The sequence below is a fragment of the Hyla sarda genome, chromosome 10 (assembly GCF_029499605.1).
Source record: "Hyla sarda isolate aHylSar1 chromosome 10, aHylSar1.hap1, whole genome shotgun sequence".
NCBI lineage: Eukaryota > Metazoa > Chordata > Amphibia > Anura > Hylidae > Hyla > Hyla sarda.
Window position 1 is genome coordinate 105967917 of NC_079198.1, and position 20849 is coordinate 105988765.

A 20849-nucleotide genomic window follows, 5' to 3' on the forward strand; every position below is an offset into this window, starting at 1 on the left:
AGCGAAGTTACAGTGATACAATTAATCACAAACTTCTCGGCTCTGTGTTTGCTGACTTCATCCTGCATAAATTCAGCTTTCAGGTGCTCCGGTGGCTGGAGACTCTCCTAGGACTGTATCCACCTTTTCCAGCCACCGGAGCACCTGAAAGCTGAACTAATTTATGCAGGAAAAGTCATCAACTGCCGAGCCGAGAAGTTTGTGACTAATCAGATCACTGTAACTTCGCTCATCTCTACCAGGGACTATTGATAGGATCAGATTATTGGGCTGACTAGATGGGCCAAATGGTTCTTCTCTGCCGACACATTCTATGTTTATATGATTATTCTCAACTCTGATTCTGAGGAAGAAGATTTCATATGTAAATCAGATATGGAGGGTACTGAAGAAGGCGAAGATTCTCCAGGTCCCTATAAAATACAAAATATTTTTTCCTGGCAGATACTGAAACTGTTAAAAGCCATAAGAGATGTTATGGGTCTTAACTAGAGATGAGCGAACTTACAGTAAATTCGATTCGTCATGAACTTCTCGGCTCGGCAGTTGATGACTTTTCCTGCATAAATTAGTTCAGCTTTCAGGTGTTCCGGTGGGCTGGAAAAGATGGATACATTCCTAGGAAAGAGTCTTTACTGTAAGTTCGCTCATCTGTAGTCTTAACCTCTTCAGGACGTGGGGCGTATGCAGACGCACGTGGGAATTCCGGTCCCCGCCGCTAGCCAGTTGGGGACCGGAACGGGATAGCTGCTGGAATCATTCAGCAGGCATCCCGGCACATGGCTTTCATTTTCACAAGGAGTAATAGGAGAAAATGCCCCCGAAAATTTGTAGCCCCATTTCTCTCGTAAGGAAATACTTCATATGTGGATGTAAAGTGCTCTTAGGCTTTTGCTGAAATGGTTTTTGTGGTGCATGTCTCATTTAGGAAGCCCCCATGATGCCAGAACAGTAAAAAAAAAAAACAACCCTCATGGCACACTGTTTTGGAAACTACACCCCTCAAGGAACGTAACAAGGGGTAAAGTGAGCCTTAACACCCCACAGGGGATTGACGAACTTTCGTTAAAGTGGGACGTAAAAATAAAATACAATTTTTTTTTCAATAAAATGCTGGTGTTAACCCAAATTTTTTATTTTTACAAGGGGTAATAGTAGAAAAAGCTCCCAAATATTTGTAACCCCATTTCTTCTGATTATGGAAATACCCCATATGTGGATATAAAGTGCATTGCGGGCACAGAAGAGGAGCGCCATTGAGCTTTTGGAGAGAGAATTTGGTTTGAATGGAAGTCGGGGGCCATGTGCGTTTACAGAGCCCCCATGGCGCCAGAACAGTGGACCCCCCACATGTGACCCCATTTTGGAAACTACACCCCTCACAGAATGTAATAAGGGGTGCAGTGAGTATTTACACCCCACTGGCGTTTGACAGATCTTTGGAACAGTGGGCTGTGCAAATGAGAAATAATTTTTTTTATTTTTACGGACGACTGTTCCAAAAATCTGTCAGACACCTGTGGGGGGTAAATGCTCACTGTACCCCTTGTTACATTCCGTGAGGGGTGTCGTTTCCAAAATGGGGTCACATGTGGGTGTTTTTTTTTTTTCGCGTTCATGTCAGAACTGCTGTAAATATCAGCCACCTCTGTGCAAATCACCAATTTAGACCTCAAATGTACATGGCGATCTCACCTTGTTGTGCATCCGCAGAGCATTTTACATCCACATATGGGGTGTTTCCTTACTCAGGAGAAATTGGGTTACAAATTTTGGGGGTCTTTTTCTCCTTTTACCTCTTGTGAAAATGAAAAGTATGGGGCAACAACAGCATGTTAGTGTAAATTTTTTTTATTTTTTTACACCAACAGGCTGGTGTAGCCCCCAACTTTACCTTTTCATAAGGGGTAAAATGAGAAAAATCCCCCCAAAATATGTAACGCAATTTCTCCCAAGAACGGAAATACCCCATATGTGGCCCTAAACTGTTGCCTTGAAATATGACAGGGATCTGAAGTGAGAGAGCACCATGCACATTTGAGGCCTAAATGAGGAATTTGCAATAGGAGCGGACCCGGATACAAGGATGGGGCTTGTCTCTACCAAATCCCTACAACAGGGTTTTCCAAACAGGGTGCCTCCAGCTGTTGCAAAACTCCCAGTCTGCCAGGAAAGTCAATGGCTGTTAGGCAATACTGGGAGTTGTTGTTTTGCAACAGCTGGAGTCTCTGTTTATGAAACAATGCCGTATGAGATGTTTTTCATTTTTATTGGGGGGGGGGACGTGTAAGGGGGTGTGTATGTAGTGTTTTACTTTTTATTTTGTGGTAGTGTAGTGTTTTTAGGGTACATTCACACGGGCGGGGGTTCACAGTGAGTTTTCCGCTTGGAGTTTGAGCTGCGGCGGAAAATTTGCCACTGCTCAAACTTGCAGAAGGAACCCCCACCTGTGTGAATGTACCCTGTACATCAACATGGGGGGGTGCCCCAAACCTTCAGCTGCTGCACAACTACAACTCCCAGAATGCACTGACAGACCATACATGCTGGGAGTTGTAGTTTTGCAGCAGCTGTAGGCACACTGGTGGGGAACCACTGAGTTAGGAAACAGACTCTAGCTCAGTGATTCCAACCCGTGTGCCTCCAGCTGTTGCAAAACTACAACTCCCAGCACGTTCGGTCTGTCAGTGCATTCTGGGAGTTGTAGTTTTGCAACAACTGGAGGCACACGGGTTGGAATAACTGAGTTAGGAAACAGCAAAAGTAGCAGAAATAAAAATGGATCCTTGTCAGGCACAGTACAGTAGAAGAAAGATCCGTTATACATGGATACACTTCATAAGGTTTATTTGGAACACAATAGCAACGCGTTTCCTGCCCGCAAAGGGCACTTCATCAGGCAATGTGTGACACACATTGCCTGATGAAGTGCCCTTTGCGGGCAGGAAACGCGTTGCTGTTGTGTTCCAAATAAACCTTATGAAGTGTATCCATGTATAATGGATCTTTCTTCTACTGTACTGCACCTGACAAGGATCCATTTTTATTTCTGCTACTTTTGCTGCTACTATGACCGGTGAGCAAGGTTCTGCCTGGAGGATCCAGGCTGCAAACAGAGTCCTTCTATTTCCTATGCTCCATATGGTGTTGTGCCCTCAGCGTAACACATTCTGGTAAGTGTAATTCTTCACAATTGCCAAATTTTCTCACAGTACCGCACTAGGGGCGCATGTGCCTTTTCTCTCTTTTTTCTTGTTTAGTATGAGTTAGGAAACAGACTCTAGCTCAGTGTTTCCCAACCAGTGTACCTACAGTTGTTTCAAAACTACAACTCCCAGCATGCACTGACAGCCAAAAGGCATGCTAGGAGTTGTAGTTATGCAACAACTGGGGAAGAACAGTTTGGAGACCACTAAGTAGTGGTCTCCAAACTGTAGCCCTCCGGATGTTGCAAAACTACAGCTCCCAGCATGCCCAGACAGTCAGGGATGCTGGGAGTTGTAGTTCTGCAACATCTGAAGGGCCAGATATTGCAGAACTACACCGACCAGCATCCCTGACTGTCTGGGCATGCTGGGAATTGTGGTTTTGCAACATCTGGAGGGCTACAGTTTGGAAACCACCATATAGTGCTGTGCCACTTCAGATGTTGCAAAACTACAACTCCCAGCATGCCCAGTCAGTCAGTGCATGCTGAAAGTTGTAGTTTTGCAACATCTGGAGGACCACAGTTTGGAGACCACTACACAGTGGTCTCCAAACTGTGGCCCTCCAGATGTTGCAAAACTACAACTCCCAGTATGACCAGGAAGCCTTTGGCTATCTGGGCATGCTGGAAGTTGCAGTTTTGCAACTTTTAGAAGGCCACAGTGAAGATCACTTACCAGCGATCTTCACTGCAGCCTCCTCCACCGCCGCCCGTAGTCTCTGCCACCGCTGCACTGCCATTGGTCGGTTAGTCCTGACCGACCAATGGCAGGGAATAGGAGGAGGTGGCATTCCTGCAACCTTGCTCCTATACTTTAGTATGGTCATCACTGTTATTTCCCAGTCCGATCACCGCCCATCGAGCAGTGGTGATCAAAAATACGGAGGGCGTACAGGTATGCCCTCCATCCTTAAGTACCAGGACGCAAGGGCGTACCTGTACGCCCTCCGTCCCCAACAGGTTAAGGGATTTAGAGTTGTTTTTTTCTTACAATAGGGCGAGCCTAGTGTATAATATAGAGCTCATAAATGCAGTGGGTTTTTTTCTAAATATGACTATACTGTACTATAATAAGATGATCTATCTGCTTTATGCACACTTCTTTATGATTACTTTTTTATGTTTTATACAAAACTTTATATATCTTTGTATAATGAAAAAATCTTCAATAACACTTGTTGAACCATGAAAAAGTCGCACGTGTACCTAAGTAATTTCATATTTCCTGGGCGGACCCATGATTGGTCCGTGCCGCCTGGACAATCACAGCTGCCAATGGGAAAAATATCATGTTACAGACAGAGCCGTAACTTTATTTTTCCTGCTGGGAAGCCAGGGAGCGGAGCGCAATGCTGCATGATTCCCTGGCTCCCTTGTCACCCGCCCTTGCAGCATGACTACAACACCCAGCATGCTCTTAAAGTGAGGACATGCTGGGAGTTGTAGTCATGCGGCATGGACGGAGGATGTGCGGCCAAGTGACAAGCTTATCAACTGCCCCCGCCGCATGACTACAACTGCCAGCATGTCCTTACTGTAAGTGCAACAAGAAGTTTTTGTTTTTTTTCTTATTTATTTTCTCACAATTTTTGAGAAATAAAAGTAAAGCAGCAGAAGAAGCTGAGGTTTGGCTGCTGTACATCATTTACATCAGGCTCTGAATGACAGTAGGTAATAATGGGGGAGATTTATCAAATCCAGTGCAGAGGAAAGGTGGAGCAGTTGTCCATAGCAACCAATCAGATCGCTTCTTTCATTTTTAATAAAGCCTCTGAAAAATAAAAGAAGCAATCTGATTGGTTGTTATGGGCCACTGGTTACCATAAATTCATATATATATATACATACATTAATGCTTTGAACTAGAGGCCTAGCACAGCCTGTAATGTCATGTGATGTCACACATGTGATGTCACAATGAAGCATCGTGGTAAAAGGGCCCGCGCTGCCTGACAACTGTGTGGGTTGCTCAGTTTGAGTGTGAGGAGTGGATAGCAGAGCTATGAAGCGAAAAATTATGGAGTCCAGTGGGAGTGAGAGAGGCGGGGAGAAGATGGCCAGGATGGAGTCTGGGAGGTGTACCATCGGAGCAGTGAAGATGAGGAGACAACAGCTGAGGGCAAGACGACAGCAACATCTGATCCAGCCACAGTTTACATTCGACAAGGACGGGGACTGCATCATGACGGACGTAAGTCCTGATACCCAGCAGTTCACGTACGAGCCGGATGGTTCCTGTGTAATGAGAGACGTCTCTTAGGCCTGAGGAAGCTGTTTTTTTTTTTTTTTAATAACATCTATTGGGAACTCTAATTCCATCTCTAGAGTTTCCCAATAACATCTATAACATCCGAAGCTCCTGACATCTATACAATCTGAGGCTCCTGACATCTATACAATCTGAGGCTCCAGACATCTATACAATCTGAGGCTCCGGACATCTATACAATCTGAGGCTCCAGACATCTATACAATCTGAGGCTCCTGACATCTATACAATCTGAGGCTCCTGCCATCTATACAATCTGAGGCTCCAGACATCTATACAATCTGAGGCTCCTGCCATCTATACAATCTGAGGCTCCGGACATCTATACAATCTGAGGCTCCAGACATCTAAACCATCTGAGGTTACTGCCATCTATACAATCTGAGGCTCCTGACATCTATACAATCTGAGGCTCCTGACATCTATACAATCTGAGGTTCCTGATATCTATACAATCTGAGGCTCCGGACATCTATACAATCTGAGGCTCCGGACATCTATACAATCTGAGGCTCCGGACATCTATACAATCTGAGGCTCCAGACATCTAAACCATCTGAGGTTCCTGCCATCTGAGGATCTCATGAAGACTCATCTGGTGTCCTGGCTCCATATAGCACAAGATTCCAGTTTGGGATAAACTTTACCTCATCCAGAATTGTGCAGGCGCGGACGCCCATCTAATAGACACTTTCCATACTCTTCATGGCAACGTGCAACCAAGCATCCTATCTTCTCAGAAAGTAGCAAATATTTATTTTATAATAAATATTGTTATATTTTTCTACATTTTAATGTATTTTTTATTTATCCACTATAAGTATATACTTTGGTGTACAGCAGGTTTGGGTTTGGGTTGGGGGTGGGGGGGGGGGTCTGGGGAAGTGTGTGTGCAGGTCATCTTTCTGTTTTCCTACTCTGCCTGATCTATTAAATTGGTCTTGTTGTTGCCCATAGCAACCAGTCAGAGCTCAGCATTTTTCCAGTGTAATTTAAGAAATAAAGCTGAGCTCCCAGGCAAATATTGAGAGGTGTTCCCTGTCTGCAGTGGGTGGTATCTACCAAACATGGTCCAACAGAAGAACAACTGGAGAACTAGCAACAGGGTCATGGGCACCCAAGGCTCATTGACGAATATGGGGAGCAAAGAAGATTCCACAGAAGAGGAAAAAATATTAAAAGGGTCTTCTGGGACTATGATAATGATACCTTTAGGATAGGCCATCAATATCTTATCAGTATATGGCCGACCAACAGCACCTCCACAAACATCAGTGTCCCCATCACAGGTTACCAAGCACAACAGCTTATATTTGCCATTGGCTGTGCCTGGTATTACACCTATTTATCTGCCAATTTCCAGTTACAAAGTAGATCTTTATCTAGGTTTATTCCCAAGAATCTCATTAGGGGTATGTTCACACAGGAGTGAAATGCATGTGCTGCAAATTCCTTGTGGATTTTCCCAATTAAGTTCAATAGGGAATCAAACTCCCCACCAAACCTCAAGAATTACAGTCCTGTGTGAACATAACCATAGAAAGTTATTTTTAGGGATGCACCGAAATTTCGGCCGCCAAAAATTATCAGCCGAAAATGCCCATTTTGGTCATTTCGGCTAAGGGAATTTCCTGCCGATAATTTCGTTAGGTGTGACCTAAAATGGGGGCATGGCATCCAACATATATAGACTCCGGTGTGAGGTGCAGAACTGCCTTCATCTGTGTTCCTGTGCTGTACAGTACATCGGGCAATCAGCAGTACATCCTCCTCCTCCCCCAGGTCCCGAGCGGCGCGGTCTTGCCCCTCCATTACGGGCCCACTATTGCTCCTCCCAGCAGTGCCGAGCGCAGGGAGGAGGTGACTTAACCCTTCCACGGCTGGCCACCGTGTGTATAAGGTGCAGCCGTGTGGCAAGTGTATGAAGGGAGTTCAGGAGCTGAGCTCTCTTCATACTGGCTAATGCCGGACATCACTGATCCATGTGATGCCCGGCATTAACCCTTTAGATGCTGCGATCAAAGTTGATTGATTTTGACTCCTAAATAAAAGTTTAAATCACCCCCCCCCCCCCCCCCCCCCTTTTCAAATAAAATAAAGTAAAAAAAAAGAAACATATTTGGTAACATGGCGGGCATAAATGTCCGAACTATTAAAGAATAATGTTAATTAAACTGGACGGTCAGTGGCGTAAATGTACAAAAATACCAACGTCCAGAATTGCTGCTTTTTGTTCACTTAATGTAGCAGAAAAAATAAAGTATTCCAAAAAGTCCCATCAAAATAAAAAATTGTACAGATAAAAAATACAGATCACGGCGCAAAGAATTAGCCCCTATACAGCCCAGTATATGGAAAAATAAGAACATTATAGGGGTCAGAAGGGAACATTTTAAGAATACTGATTTATTTTTTATTTTTATTTTTTTAAGATATAAGGGGGAGATTTATCAAAATGTGCTGAAGAAAAATGGAGTAGTTGCCCATAGCAACCAATCAGTTTTAATCAGACAGGTGTATACCGCTATAGTGTGTCCTGAAGTCAATGTATGGTGAGCGGCAGTGCTGTGGCTCCAAGCCCGGCCAGTACCTTCTATAGCCACCTGCATGTGTTCCGGAGTCCCCTTCAAGTACATCAGTAACTAAAGAATTCTGATACAGTGGGGATCAAAAGTTTGGGCACCCCAGGTAAAAAATTTTATTAATGTGCATAAAGAAGGAAAGATGGAAAAATCTCCAAAAGGCATCAAATTACAGATTAGACATTCTTATAATATGTCAACAAAAGTTAGATTTTATTTCCATCATTTACACTTTCAAAATAACAGAAACAAAAAAATTGACGTCTGCAAAAGTTTGGGCACCCTGCAGAATTTATAGCATGCACTGCCCCCTTTGCAAAGCTGAGACCTGCCAATGTCATGGATTGTTCTCAATCATCGTCTGGGAAGACCAGGTGATGTCAATCTCAAAGGTTTTAAATGCCCAGACTCATCTGACCTTGCCCCAACAATCAGCACCATGGGTTCTTCTAAGCAGTTGTCTAGAAATCTGAAACTGAAAATAGTTGACGCTCACAAAGCTGGAGAAGGCTATAAGAAGATATCAAAACGTTTTCAGATGTCAATATCCTCTGTTCGGAATGTAATTAAGAAATGACAGTCATCAGGAACAGTGGAAGTTAAATAAAGATCTGGAAGACCAAGAAAAATATCAGACAGAACAGCTCGCAGGATTGTGAGAAAAACTATTCAAATCCCACGTTTGACTGCACAATCCCTCCAGAAAGATCTGGCAGACACTGAAGTTGTGGTACACTATTCCACTATAAAGAGATACTTGTACAAATATGGTCTTCATGGAAGAGTCATCAGAAGAAAACCTCTTCTACGTCCTCACCACAAAAATCAGCGTTTGAACTTTGCAAATAAACATATCGACAAGTCTGATGCATTTTGGAAACAAGTTCTGTGGACCGATGAGGTTAAAATTGAACTTTTTGGCCGGAATGAGCAAAGCTATGTATGGAGAAGAAGGGGAACATATTTTAACCCATTAAGGACCGGGGGTTTTTCCGTTTTTGCATTTTCGTTTTTTGCTCCTTGCCTTTAAAAAATCGTAACTCTTTCAATTTTGCACCTAAAAATCCATATGATGGCTTATTTTTTGCGCCACCAATTCTACTTTGTAATGACGTCAGTCATTTTGCCCAAAAATCTACGGTGAAACGGAAAAAAAATCATTGTGCAACAAAATTGAAAAAAAAAAACGCCGTTTCGTAAATTTTGGGGGCTTCCGTTTCTACGTAGTACATTTTTCGGTAAAAATGACACCTTATATTTATTCTGTAGGTCCATATGATTAAAATTATACCCTACTTATATAGGTTTAATTTTGTCGGACTTCTGGAAAAAATCATAACTACATGCAGGAAAATTAATACGCTTAAAATTGTCATCTTCTGACCCCTATAACTTTTTTATTTTCCATGTATGGGGCGGTATGAGGGCTCATTTTTTGCGCTGTGATCTGAAGTTTTTAACGGTACCATTTTTGCATTGATAGGACTTATTGATCGCTTTTTATTCATTTTTAAATCATATAAAAAGTGACCAAAAATGCACTATTTTGGACTTTGGAATTTTTTTGCGTGCACGCCATTGACCAAGCGGTTTAATTAATGATATATTTTTATAATTCGGACATTTCCGCACACGGTGATACCATATATGTTTATTTTTATTTACACTGTGTTTTTTTTTTTATTGGAAAAGGGGGGTGATTCAAACTTTTAATAGGGGAGGAGTTAAATGATCTTTATTCACTTTTTTTTTCACTTTTTTTTTTGCAGTGTTATAGGTCCCATAGGGACCTATAACACTGCACACACTGATCATTGTTATCCCATAGGGACCTATAACACTGCCCACACTGATCTTCATCATTGATCACTGGTTTCTCATAAGAAACCAGTGATCAACGATTCTGCCGCATGACTGCTCAGGCCTGGATCTCAGGCACTGAGCAGTCATTCGGCGATCGGACAGCGAGGAGGCAGGTAGGGGACCTCCCGCTGTCCTGTCAGCTGTTCGGGATGCCGCGATTAGCCGCGGCTATCCCGAACAGCCTGACTGAGCTAGCCGGCAACTTTCACTTTCACTTTTAGCCGCGCGGCTCAGCTCTGAGCGCGCGGCTAAAGGGTTAATAGCGCGCGGCGCCGCGATCGGCTTTGGGGTTGTATTGCAGCCAGTGGCACAGGGAACATCTCACGAGTAGAAGGAAAAATGGATTCAATAACATTTCAGCAAATTTGGGATGCTAACTTGATGCCATCTATGAAAAAGCTGAAGTTAAAGAGAGGATGGCTTCTACAAATGGATAATGATCCTAAACGCACCTCGAAATCCACAGGGGATTACATCTGAGTAAACTGAAGGTTTTGCCATAGTCTTCACAATCTCCTGACCTCAACATAATTGAAAATCTATGGATAGACCTTAAAGGAGCACTCTGGTGCAGACTACTCCTGCTCCGTGCTGCCCGGGCTGCAAAAAAAATGAAAATAAACCATCACTCACCTTTCTGGGTTCCCGCGGAGCGCCCCTACAGCTGATCGGTCCTCCGGTCCATCTTCTTCATACTCCCGTGTGAACGAAGCATCACATGGCGCTCAGCCTATCGCCGGCCGCCACATTGTTCTGCCTCGGCCTATAATAGGCTGAGTGCCATGTGACACTTTGTTCACACGGAAGTATGAAGAAGATGGACCGGAGGACCGATCAGCTGTAGTGGCGCTCCGCGGGAACCCAGGAAGGTGAGGTATGGTTTATTTTCTTTTTTTTTTGCAGCCCGGGCAGGACGGAGCAGGAGTAGTCTGCACCAGAGTACTCCTTTAAAAGAGCAGTGCGTGACAGACAGCCCAGAAATCTCAAAGAACTGGAAGACTTTTGTAAGGAAGAATGGGCAAAGATACCTCAAACAAGAATTGAAAGACTCTTGGCTGGCTACAAAAAGCATTTACAAGCTGTGATACTTGCCAAAGGTGGCAGTACAAGATATTAACTATGGAGGGTGCCCAAACTTTTGCAGACGCCATTTTTTTTGTTTTCTGTTATTTTGAAAGTGTAAATGATGGAAATAAAATCTAACTTTTGTTGACATATTATAAGAATGTCTAATCTGTAATTTGATGCCTTTTGGTGACTTTTCCGTCTTTCCTTGGCTTCTTTATGCACATTAATACAAATTTTTACCTGGGGTGTCCAAACTTTTGATCCCCATTGTAATACAATTTTACAAAAACTATATTGAAAAAAGTGGGCAGGGCAATGCATTTTCGGTTTTCGGCCAAGCACAGCCTAAATTTTCGGTTTCGGACCCAAATTTCCCTTTCAGTGCATCCCTAGTTATTTTGATGCTATATTAAACTCACTGACTGACACAAATGGCAAATGACCTGTGGGACCTGCTTGGGGCCTGGATGGTAAAGTAGCTGATTGACAATTGGTCAGAGAAGGCCAAAAAGGATAATGCTATAGTGTGCCAGATGTCAATATAATACTATACAATAGCAACATGACAGAAGTTTTAATGGTTAGGAATCCCAGTGCTGAGACCTAAAATGAATGGGCAGCAGAGTTAAACTGAGCGCTGAGCCCATGTGTTTATCGTCAGCACCGATCTGCTCTGCACTGACAGTGGTGCCCAAGGTATTCGGGTCCGCAGGGGAAGTCAATAGAAAGGCGTACTCAAAAATTGTGACTTCTTCAAAAACTGGGCAAAGCCATTTATACATTCCCACATATACAAAGTTGTGATGATTTTGTCATAAGAATTACTGTGGTGTCTGGAGTGTTGCAACAGTGTAGCAGGGTCTGATGGTATTAACCCTGTGGGGTGAGGTGTTATTAACCCCTGGTTATTCATGGCGCCAGGATGTGGTTGTTTTCTGTATAAGGCCCTGCCGACAACCAACCCAGAAACATCAGTTAATAAAGGAATGTCCACAGCAGGAATTGTGAGATAACTGGAACTTTTACTTAAACTTCTTACAGAACAGTCTTTATAATTATGCAGTTTCTCTAGAGGCAACCGGGATGCAGGAGACCTCACAGGCTTGCTGGGACTTGTAGTATTGAGATTAATGCAGGCCACTGAGCTACTAATTGTATACTTGAGTTGAGTAATAGTCGCTAGAAATTGTAGACAGAGCTTGATAACTCACATTTGAAGTGGCTGCAGTTTCCTTAGGCTTTGGCCTAGTTGCAATTGTGCAGAAATTGGTATTGCTGTAGTGTACAGGATGAGGAGCAGGAACCAAGAGAGTGAATTTAGAGACTACAGACCCTTTTATACTAAGGGGGCTGGACTAAAGCCCATTGGTTGCAAAGCCTGTAGGTCCTGTCATCACATGACAGTAGATCACATAACCCAAGAAGGTCCTATACATTTTATACATTTGTACAAACTTTATGTATAATACACAATATGCACAATACATTTACAATGCATTTATAGAAGGCGAGCAAGGGGTGAGCCCTGCAGGAGAGCCTTATGGACTGCAGGGACTCTTCCTGAGGGGACTTAGGAAGGGTACAGGACCATGTCCTGTACCGGGACACCACAAACCCCCTTACTTAACAAAAGTCGTCCCCGATGTATTTCCCCTTAGGGAGAGGAACGAAATAGCCATAGGGCCGGATGCTGTCCTGAAGCATTAATCCAAATGTCCCAGTTCAGGCTGATGATAACAAAAATTATTAAAGAAATATATAGTCTATGTGCATTAAAATAATGTCCATACATGCTCTGGAACTTATTCCCGAACAGGATGGAATAAATAAGTTTTTTAGTTTTCTTTTTGTTCTTTTTTTTTTCTTAGAATTTACTAAATAATACTAGCAATAACACAAATAACATGACAACCCTGTTATATTACATTTTCATACCTTTGGTATCTCCATTCTACTTAAGGTTATTAGATTATGCATCTCTAATGACTATGTATGAGATATAATTAGTTATATCCTAGCTATAACATCCGTCTATAGCTGAAAACTTTATCAACACATGACGGTTGATATTTGATTTATGTCTGAAATGTGACATTTGACTGACATGTAGATATTTGACTATATGACTATAGAATATTTTTGACTGACACTTGACATAAAGTATGTATAATGACTACAATGCTTCTACATACTGAAATTAATCTCACTGTTACCTTTTTATTGAAATATATTTGATATAATACCACATATTATTTCCCTTGTTATACACTGGTTGCGGATTGGGTTGCCTGAGGCTTTCTGCCCAATGGCTTAGCTACTAGGGTCTATCGGTACTACACACCTAGAACTCTGGATCTAGATAACAATTTCATGTACTGTTACCTTTCTGGATACGTGTATTTTTTTTAGTTAGCTACAGAAATACCTTCTGGCCAGTAAAGTACCCTGGACATGTAAAGACAAAAGAACACGTTAGTACATGACATGTTGTGCATAACAGTGGTTTGCATTGATATGGAACGTTACAGTCCCTAAGACTCATTTTCTTATTTGTTTGTGAGATATATTCATATACCTATCTTCTCTTATGAGTATATGTTATTAGTTATGTGTACTGGACTTTAAATGTACACTACTGAAGTTTATTTACTGAATTATGTGTATATTGGATTTTATGAATGTTAAGTCAGTCTTGATATCTGATGGGTATCTGGCTGATTAGTGAAGGGTGGTGTTTATTGTTCCTCCCAGAGGAGCTGGGTGAGCACCTTTAAGAAAACACTATAACGTAAACCATTTACATGTGCACAAAAATATATTACTATTATAACATTTACATTAACGGTCATATAAGGCTCTACAGTCCACCTACATTATGGAGTCCTGGAGGAAAACACGGCTATGCCGGGCACAAACTTACTAAAATCTCCTCAGGCAAGGAGTCTGACGGCCAGGGGCCAGGCACAAACTTATGAAGGTAGTTACGTTGCAAACAGGAGAACTTCTTGGCATATTCCTGCCAGGCACTTTATCTTGAACATGTTGCAGAACTGAAGAAAACCTGTAACAACAAGAGGATACTAGAGTACCACACAGTTAGTGAATGAAAAACAATTTCAGAAGTTGGATCTTCTTGCCTCCCAGCCTCGCCTATCAGCGTGCTTCCTACTTTGCGACATATAGCAAGGAGCATGAGGTTATGCCTCCCTCATGGGGTTTACAATAGTGTCCCAAGAAACATTTGTGAGCCGGGACTGTGCCACTGATGGGTTTACGCTAACAACAACATTAATGGCAGCGGATGAGGCCACTGGTACTACAGTTGGTGCCGGTTGGTTCGGTCTCACCTCCTTAGGTGGATTAGGCCGCGGCACATCAGTTGGTGCTTGCGGTTTAGGCCACATCTCCGGCTCCGGAGTATGCTTAGGCACATATGTTGGTGCCCGTTGGTCAGGCCTCACCTCCTCAGAGGCAGTAGACCTGAACACGTTCTCTGTTAAAGATGATGCTGAACTGGACCTTGACATGTGCTTGGAGTCCATGCTGGGCATCTTGTACACTTCCTCTTCACAGGCTGTCTCTGGCAACCTCATCGGCCGAATCCCATGAGGATCTGCGTCCCAGTAGTCCAATGGGAAGTATGTGAATGGTATCTGTGTTGGATTTTTGGGCCTAGTTATGGCTGCAGCTTATTCACCCTGCAAACTCTTGACTGGGGTGTACTCCACAATCTCCCCTCGCTCTAGGGAGTGATATCATCTAGGCAGGTAGTCCCGCTGAATGGCCCTTTTATTGACTAATATGGTACCTCCATGCCGGCAGTCCTGGAGGGTTCCAAAGCTTCTCACTTTGTCAAATTTGACAACTGTAGTGCGTCGGCAATCTAAGGGTGGCTCACCCTCTTGAAGATAGTCCAGCATGCTAATGTATAGAGCTTTCAACTTTTTAGTGTCCCTCTGTTGCTCTGCCTGGACTTCATAAGGGAGGCGCTTCTGCCCATATCTCTCTCTATGCTGGGCCCTTAACTTTTCAATGATGCCGGCAATTTCAGCCTCCCTGCGGGCCCTTTCTGCCTCAGCTGTGGGGACTGGTGAATGGGACTTCCCTGGCTGGGGAAGGACGTGGTCCCGCATTGTACTGTAGGAGCACAGGCTCGTTGTCGAACACCCACTGTGGAAGGGAGGGGGGTGAATGCAGGCGTGCGCTAACAGGTGCAGACTTCTGTGCTAGGGGTTCCCTGTCAGGGCTAGAGGAGGATGAAGGAGTAGAAAAGGCGGCTTCGGCCGGCATCCTTACATCCGACTCCTCAGTTGCGATCTCCGCCCAGGATCCCCAGGATCTGTGGTGAGGGGACAGTCTCGCCGGGGATTCTGGTCCATAAGTCTGTGGTGATTCCCTCTCGGGGTGGCTGGCCACTCGTCGTCCTCTGGAACCGGGGGAAGGTTGCAGGCCAACTCAGCCCCAAGGGACAACTGCTGCAAGCGATCAGCAAGTCTTTGGAAAAGACTTCCTGTCCCCCGGCAAACACAAGCAGAAGATAACAGTTCCACTTCGGCATAGGAACAGCTACATGATATCCACACCCAGTGGCGGGACGCAGACCAGCAAGGGACATTTTGGTGCGCTTCTCAGGTTCTGCCTCAACCCTTTCAGGTACGGTCTGCAGCGGAACACGTAGCATAAATTTGTTCCTGATTTTACACATGGCCACAATACAGTATTCTTCACCTCCCCCCTTACTTTTTCATGCTCCCCGGCCAAGCACAATTTCAGCAACAATGTTCTGTACACTTTTGGGCACGATTTAATTTGCTACTTGCAAAAATCCTGGACAGTATTCTATACACATTCCTGCATAGGGGGAGGACTATGGCACTTGTAACAACGGTGTACACCCACTTTTCATTGCGGGTGATCAGGGTAGCTGAGATATTAAAGGCACACATCCTTATCCTGTTCGTGGGATGCCAAAAGACTTGTGTTGTCTGGGGTGTTGCAATGGTGTAGCAGGGTCTGATGGTATTAACCCTGTGGGGTAAGGTGTTATTAACCCCTGATTATGCATGACGCCAGGATGTGGTTGTTTTCTGTATAAGGCCCTGCTGACAACCAACCAAGAAACGGCAGGCAATAAAGGACTGCCCACAGCAGGAATTGTGAGATAACTGGAACTTTTACTTAAACTTCTTAGAGAACAGTCTTTACAATTATGCAGTTTCTCTAGAGGCAACCGGGATGCAGGATACCTCGTAGTATTGAGATTAATGCAGGTCACTGTGCTACTAATTGTATACTTGAGTTGAGTAGTAGTCACCTGAAATTGTAGACAGAGCTTGATAACTCACATTTGAAGTGGCTGCAGTTTCCTTAGGCTTTGGCCTAGTTGCAATTGTGCAGAAATTGGTATTGCTGTAGTGTACAGGATGAGGAGCAGGAACCAAGAGGGTGAATTTAGAGACTACAGACCCTTTTATACTAAGGAGGCTGGACTAAAGCCCATTGGTTGCAAAGCCTGTAGGTCCTGTACCCAGGGAACTCTGAGTACATCACATGAAAGTAGATCACAAGGCCCAGGAAGGTCCTATACGTTTTAGACATTTGTACAAACTTTATGTATAATGAACAATATGCACAATACATTTACAATGCATTTATAGAAGGCGAGCAAGGGCTGAGCCCTGCAGGAGAGCCTTATGGACTGCAGGGACTCTTCCTGAGGGGACTTAGGAAGGGTACAGGACCATGTCCTGTACCGGGACACCACATTACTATCAGGTATTAAAAATAATAATTGGATAATTTTCCAAGCATACAAATTCCCTCAGCCATGTTTAGTTTTTTTGTCCCATTCGGAGGCTTTTGGACTTGCATTCAAGGCTGAAAAGCCAAAGATAAGGCCCTTTTTACTTCAGAAATTTCAATACAGGTCTGCCTACCAGGATGTGACAGGAATCTGAGATTTAAAGGGGCATTCCAGGATTTATTTTTTTATTTGACTATGCTACAGGGGCTGTAAAGTTAGTGTTGTACATAATACAGTGTCTGTACCTGTGTGTGATGGTTTCCTCACAATTCTGTGATTTTCACCCCAATATTTATTTTTAACAGCATACAAAATTACTATTGTCTCAGATTTGTCCCAAGTTGCAATGCGGCCGAGACCTGACATCACTAGTCAGCTGATGACAGGGAGCCTGTCTGCTTCAATGGGTGGAGGGATCACTTGGTGGGAGAGAGATCAATCTGCAACTAATGCAACAGCTGTAGGCACCCTGATTGAAAACCACAGGTCTTTTGAATGTATGCAGCTCAGTTATGTTTCAATAGGTGGGGTGGCTGATGTGTTGGAGGGAGGAAAATGGAATTATGTAATTTGTAGGCAAAAGAAGAAAACTCAAACAGGAAATACCAGTTCACAAAAAGTTAGCCACAGTGTTATGGTAATCTTACAACATAGCCATTTAGCCCCAAGACAAGTGCAGATCCTTCCTAAGCATGTCCATTACTGTCTGCCAGGTACGTACTAAAATCACCTTATGGTGAATAACCCCTTTAACTAAGGAGGTGGTATTTTATCATCAAAATCCACTCCTGATTTGCCTAGTGCAAATCCTGATAGTGTGAACACCATTTAAAGGCCATGGACACTTTTGTATCTAATTATTTGCACTTGTTCCAATGCATAGAACAACCGATCAATGGAAAATCTAATCAACCGGGGGACCATGACGTACATATTTTTTTACGTATGCTTATATTTAAATTGGCGCACTCATAAAAAAAATGTTTGCTTTTGCACTCCTTATGGTAAAAAATTTAGTTTTCTATCTTTTATTTGTGTTTAAAAAAACCTGCCATTAGGTGTCTCCCTACTTGTCCAGAGCACATTTCCCCCCATCTCTTGCACAGACTTTGGACTACTGCTGACCTGGCAAAAGTCCAAAATCAGGAAATGCAGTCTGGATTGCTGAGGGGTGTGTGTGCAGCCTTAGCCAATCATAGCTCATCCCACACTGAACTGCTATGGGCTGTGTGTAGCAGAGTAAGGAAGTTCTCCCCTGTGTAGCTTCAGACGATGTTCACGCCTGCTGGGGAACGCAGAAAATACAGAGCGATATAAAGGAAGAAAACTAAAAAATTATAAAAATATAGGCAGAGGGTGGCTTATCAAGATGGGGGCAGTGAACTGGGAGGATTATAAAATTTAACAAGATCATGAAAGGTACTCTTTAAATGGGCACTGTCAGATACAAAAACTTTTGATATGTTGCAAAGCATGTATAACCAATAGGTTCTGCAATTGCTTTCATTAGAAAATTTTTAGTATTTCATACTGAAGAAACCAGCCAAACATCTGCCACTGTCAGTGAGGACAAGCTGGGAGTTGTAGTTTTGCTAATGCTAGGGGAGATGTGAGCAGACAGCATACTGAGGGAGGGGGCGGAGACCTGTACAGTGAGGCCACACCCCCTCCCTTTGAGAGGAATTCAGACTAGTGAGCTAAATTAAAAGTGTAGTAAAAAAAATTAATAAAGATGCTAGACACATAAAAATAGATGTACATGGTCAGGATTAGGTACTGAGTGATATATAAAAAAAAAATTGTTGAATCTGATGGGTACGCTTTAAAGCAATTTATTTGCAATAAAATAAAGATCTTTGTCTATGTTCCCTTCACATTTTGCAGTTACCCTTGTAATATACATCAGCAACCTGTTGAAAAAGATTGCCGCCGCACACCGCACCACACTACCAACTAGAAATAAGCGAGATGAGCCCAGCAAACCTGGTCTTGGTCAGAACTTTAAGGTGACAGCGGCTCTCCGAAATTTTGAACACTGCCAGGCTCCACTCACGATGCCTCAAAATGGCGGTAATAATAGCAGAAGGGGTGAGAAACACATGCGGGTTTTGTGCCAGAAGAAAGGAGGAAATGCTAGAAACACTAAAATGATGTCAGGGTAGCCCACACGTGATCTCAGGTTATTCTATCATTGCTTTGTGCCATACATCTCCCAGGCCAATCAAGACACAGCATTGGAGTGGGTCTAAAAGACTGATAAAGCCCTATGCATTGCGGACGCCATTTTGGAGTAAGAATGGTGAGAGGGAGAGAGCAAGAACTATTGATCCCAGAAATCCAAACAAAGCAAGTGTCACGATTCGGCTCACAGGTTGTGGATCCACTGTGTCAGCGAGGGATAGGCGTGGACCGTGCTGGTGGACCGGTTCTAAGAGGCTACTGGTTTTCACCAGAGCCCGCCGCAAGGCGGGATGGTCTTGCTGCGGCAGTAGCAACCAGGTCGTATCCACCAGCAACGGCTCAACCTCGCTGACTGCTGAGAAGGCGTGGGACAGAAGGACTAGGCAGAGGCAAGGTCAGACGTAGCAGAAGGTCGGGGCAGGCGGCAAGGTTCGTAGTCAATATGGATAGCAGGAGTTCAGGTAACACAGGCTTGGACAACACTAAACGCTTTCACTGGCACAAGGCAACAAGATCCGGCAAGGGAGTGCAGGGGCAGTGAGCAGATATAGTCTGGGAGCAGGTGGAAGCCAATTAAGCTAATTGGGCCAGGCACCAATCATTGGTGCACTGGCCCTTTAAGTCTCAGAGAGCTAGCGCGCGCGCCCTAGAGAGCGGAGCCGCGCGCGCCAGCACATGACAGGAGGGGTCCGGGACGGGTAAGTGACCTGGGATGCGATTCGCGAGCAGGAATTGTGAGATAACTGGAACTTTTACTTAAACTTCTTAGAGAACAGTCTTTACAATTATGCAGTTTCTCTAGAGGCAACCGGGATGCAGGATACCTCGTAGTATTGAGATTAATGCAGGTCACTGTGCTACTAATTGTATACTTGAGTTGAGTAGTAGTCACCTGAAATTGTAGACAGAGCTTGATAACTCACATTTGAAGTGGCTGCAGTTTCCTTAGGCTTTGGCCTAGTTGCAATTGTGCAGAAATTGGTATTGCTGTAGTGTACAGGATGAGGAGCAGGAACCAAGAGGGTGAATTTAGAGACTACAGACCCTTTTATACTAAGGAGGCTGGACTAAAGCCCATTGGTTGCAAAGCCTGTAGGTCCTGTACCCAGGGAACTCTGAGTACATCACATGAAAGTAGATCACAAGGCCCAGGAAGGTCCTATACATTTTAGACATTTGTACAAACTTTATGTATAATGAACAATATGCACAATACATTTACAATGCATTTATAGAAGGCGAGCAAGGGCTGAGCCCTGCAGGAGAGCCTTATGGACTGCAGGGACTCTTCCTGAGGGGACTTAGGAAGGGTACAGGACCATGTCCTGTACCGGGACACCACATTACTATCAGGTATTAAAAATAATAATTGGATAATTTTCCAAGCATACAAATTCCCTCAGCCATGTTTAGTTTTTTTGTCCCATTCGGAGGCTTTTGGACTTGCATTCAAGGCTGAAAAGCCAAAGATAAGGCCCTTTTTACTTCAGAAATTTCAATACAGGTCTGCCTACCAGGATGTGACAGGAATCTGAGATTTAAAGGGGCATTCCAGGATTTATTTTTTTATTTGACTATGCTACAGGGGCTGTAAAGTTAGTGTTGTACATAATACAGTGTCTGTACCTGTGTGTGATGGTTTCCTCACAATTCTGTGATTTTCACCCCAATATTTATTTTTAACAGCATACAAAATTACTATTGTCTCAGATTTGTCCCAAGTTGCAATGCGGCCGAGACCTGACATCACTAGTCAGCTGATGACAGGGAGCCTGTCTGCTTCAATGGGTGGAGGGATCACTTGGTGGGAGAGAGATCAATCTGCAACTAATGCAACAGCTGTAGGCACCCTGATTGAAAACCACAGGTCTTTTG

The 20849-nt window shown here is 43.7% G+C and overlaps 1 protein-coding gene across 2 annotated transcripts in view; it reads left to right on the forward strand.

Moving 5' to 3' along the window:
- The first annotated feature begins 4681 nt into the window (after window positions 1-4681).
- The window catches only part of AURKAIP1 (aurora kinase A interacting protein 1), a 47069-nt gene continuing 30901 nt past the window's right edge, over window positions 4682-20849 (forward strand). The window contains exon 1 of one of the 2 annotated variants that reach the window (XM_056542541.1): window positions 4682-4744. Coding sequence is in view for 1 of the 2 variants with exons in the window: in XM_056542540.1 (XP_056398515.1) it covers window positions 4870-4879 (10 nt within the window). In the remaining variant the exon portion in view is untranslated. Of the gene's footprint in view, window positions 4745-4854; window positions 4880-20849 lie in introns of those variants that run through there. The other variant, XM_056542540.1, reaches the window with a different exon arrangement.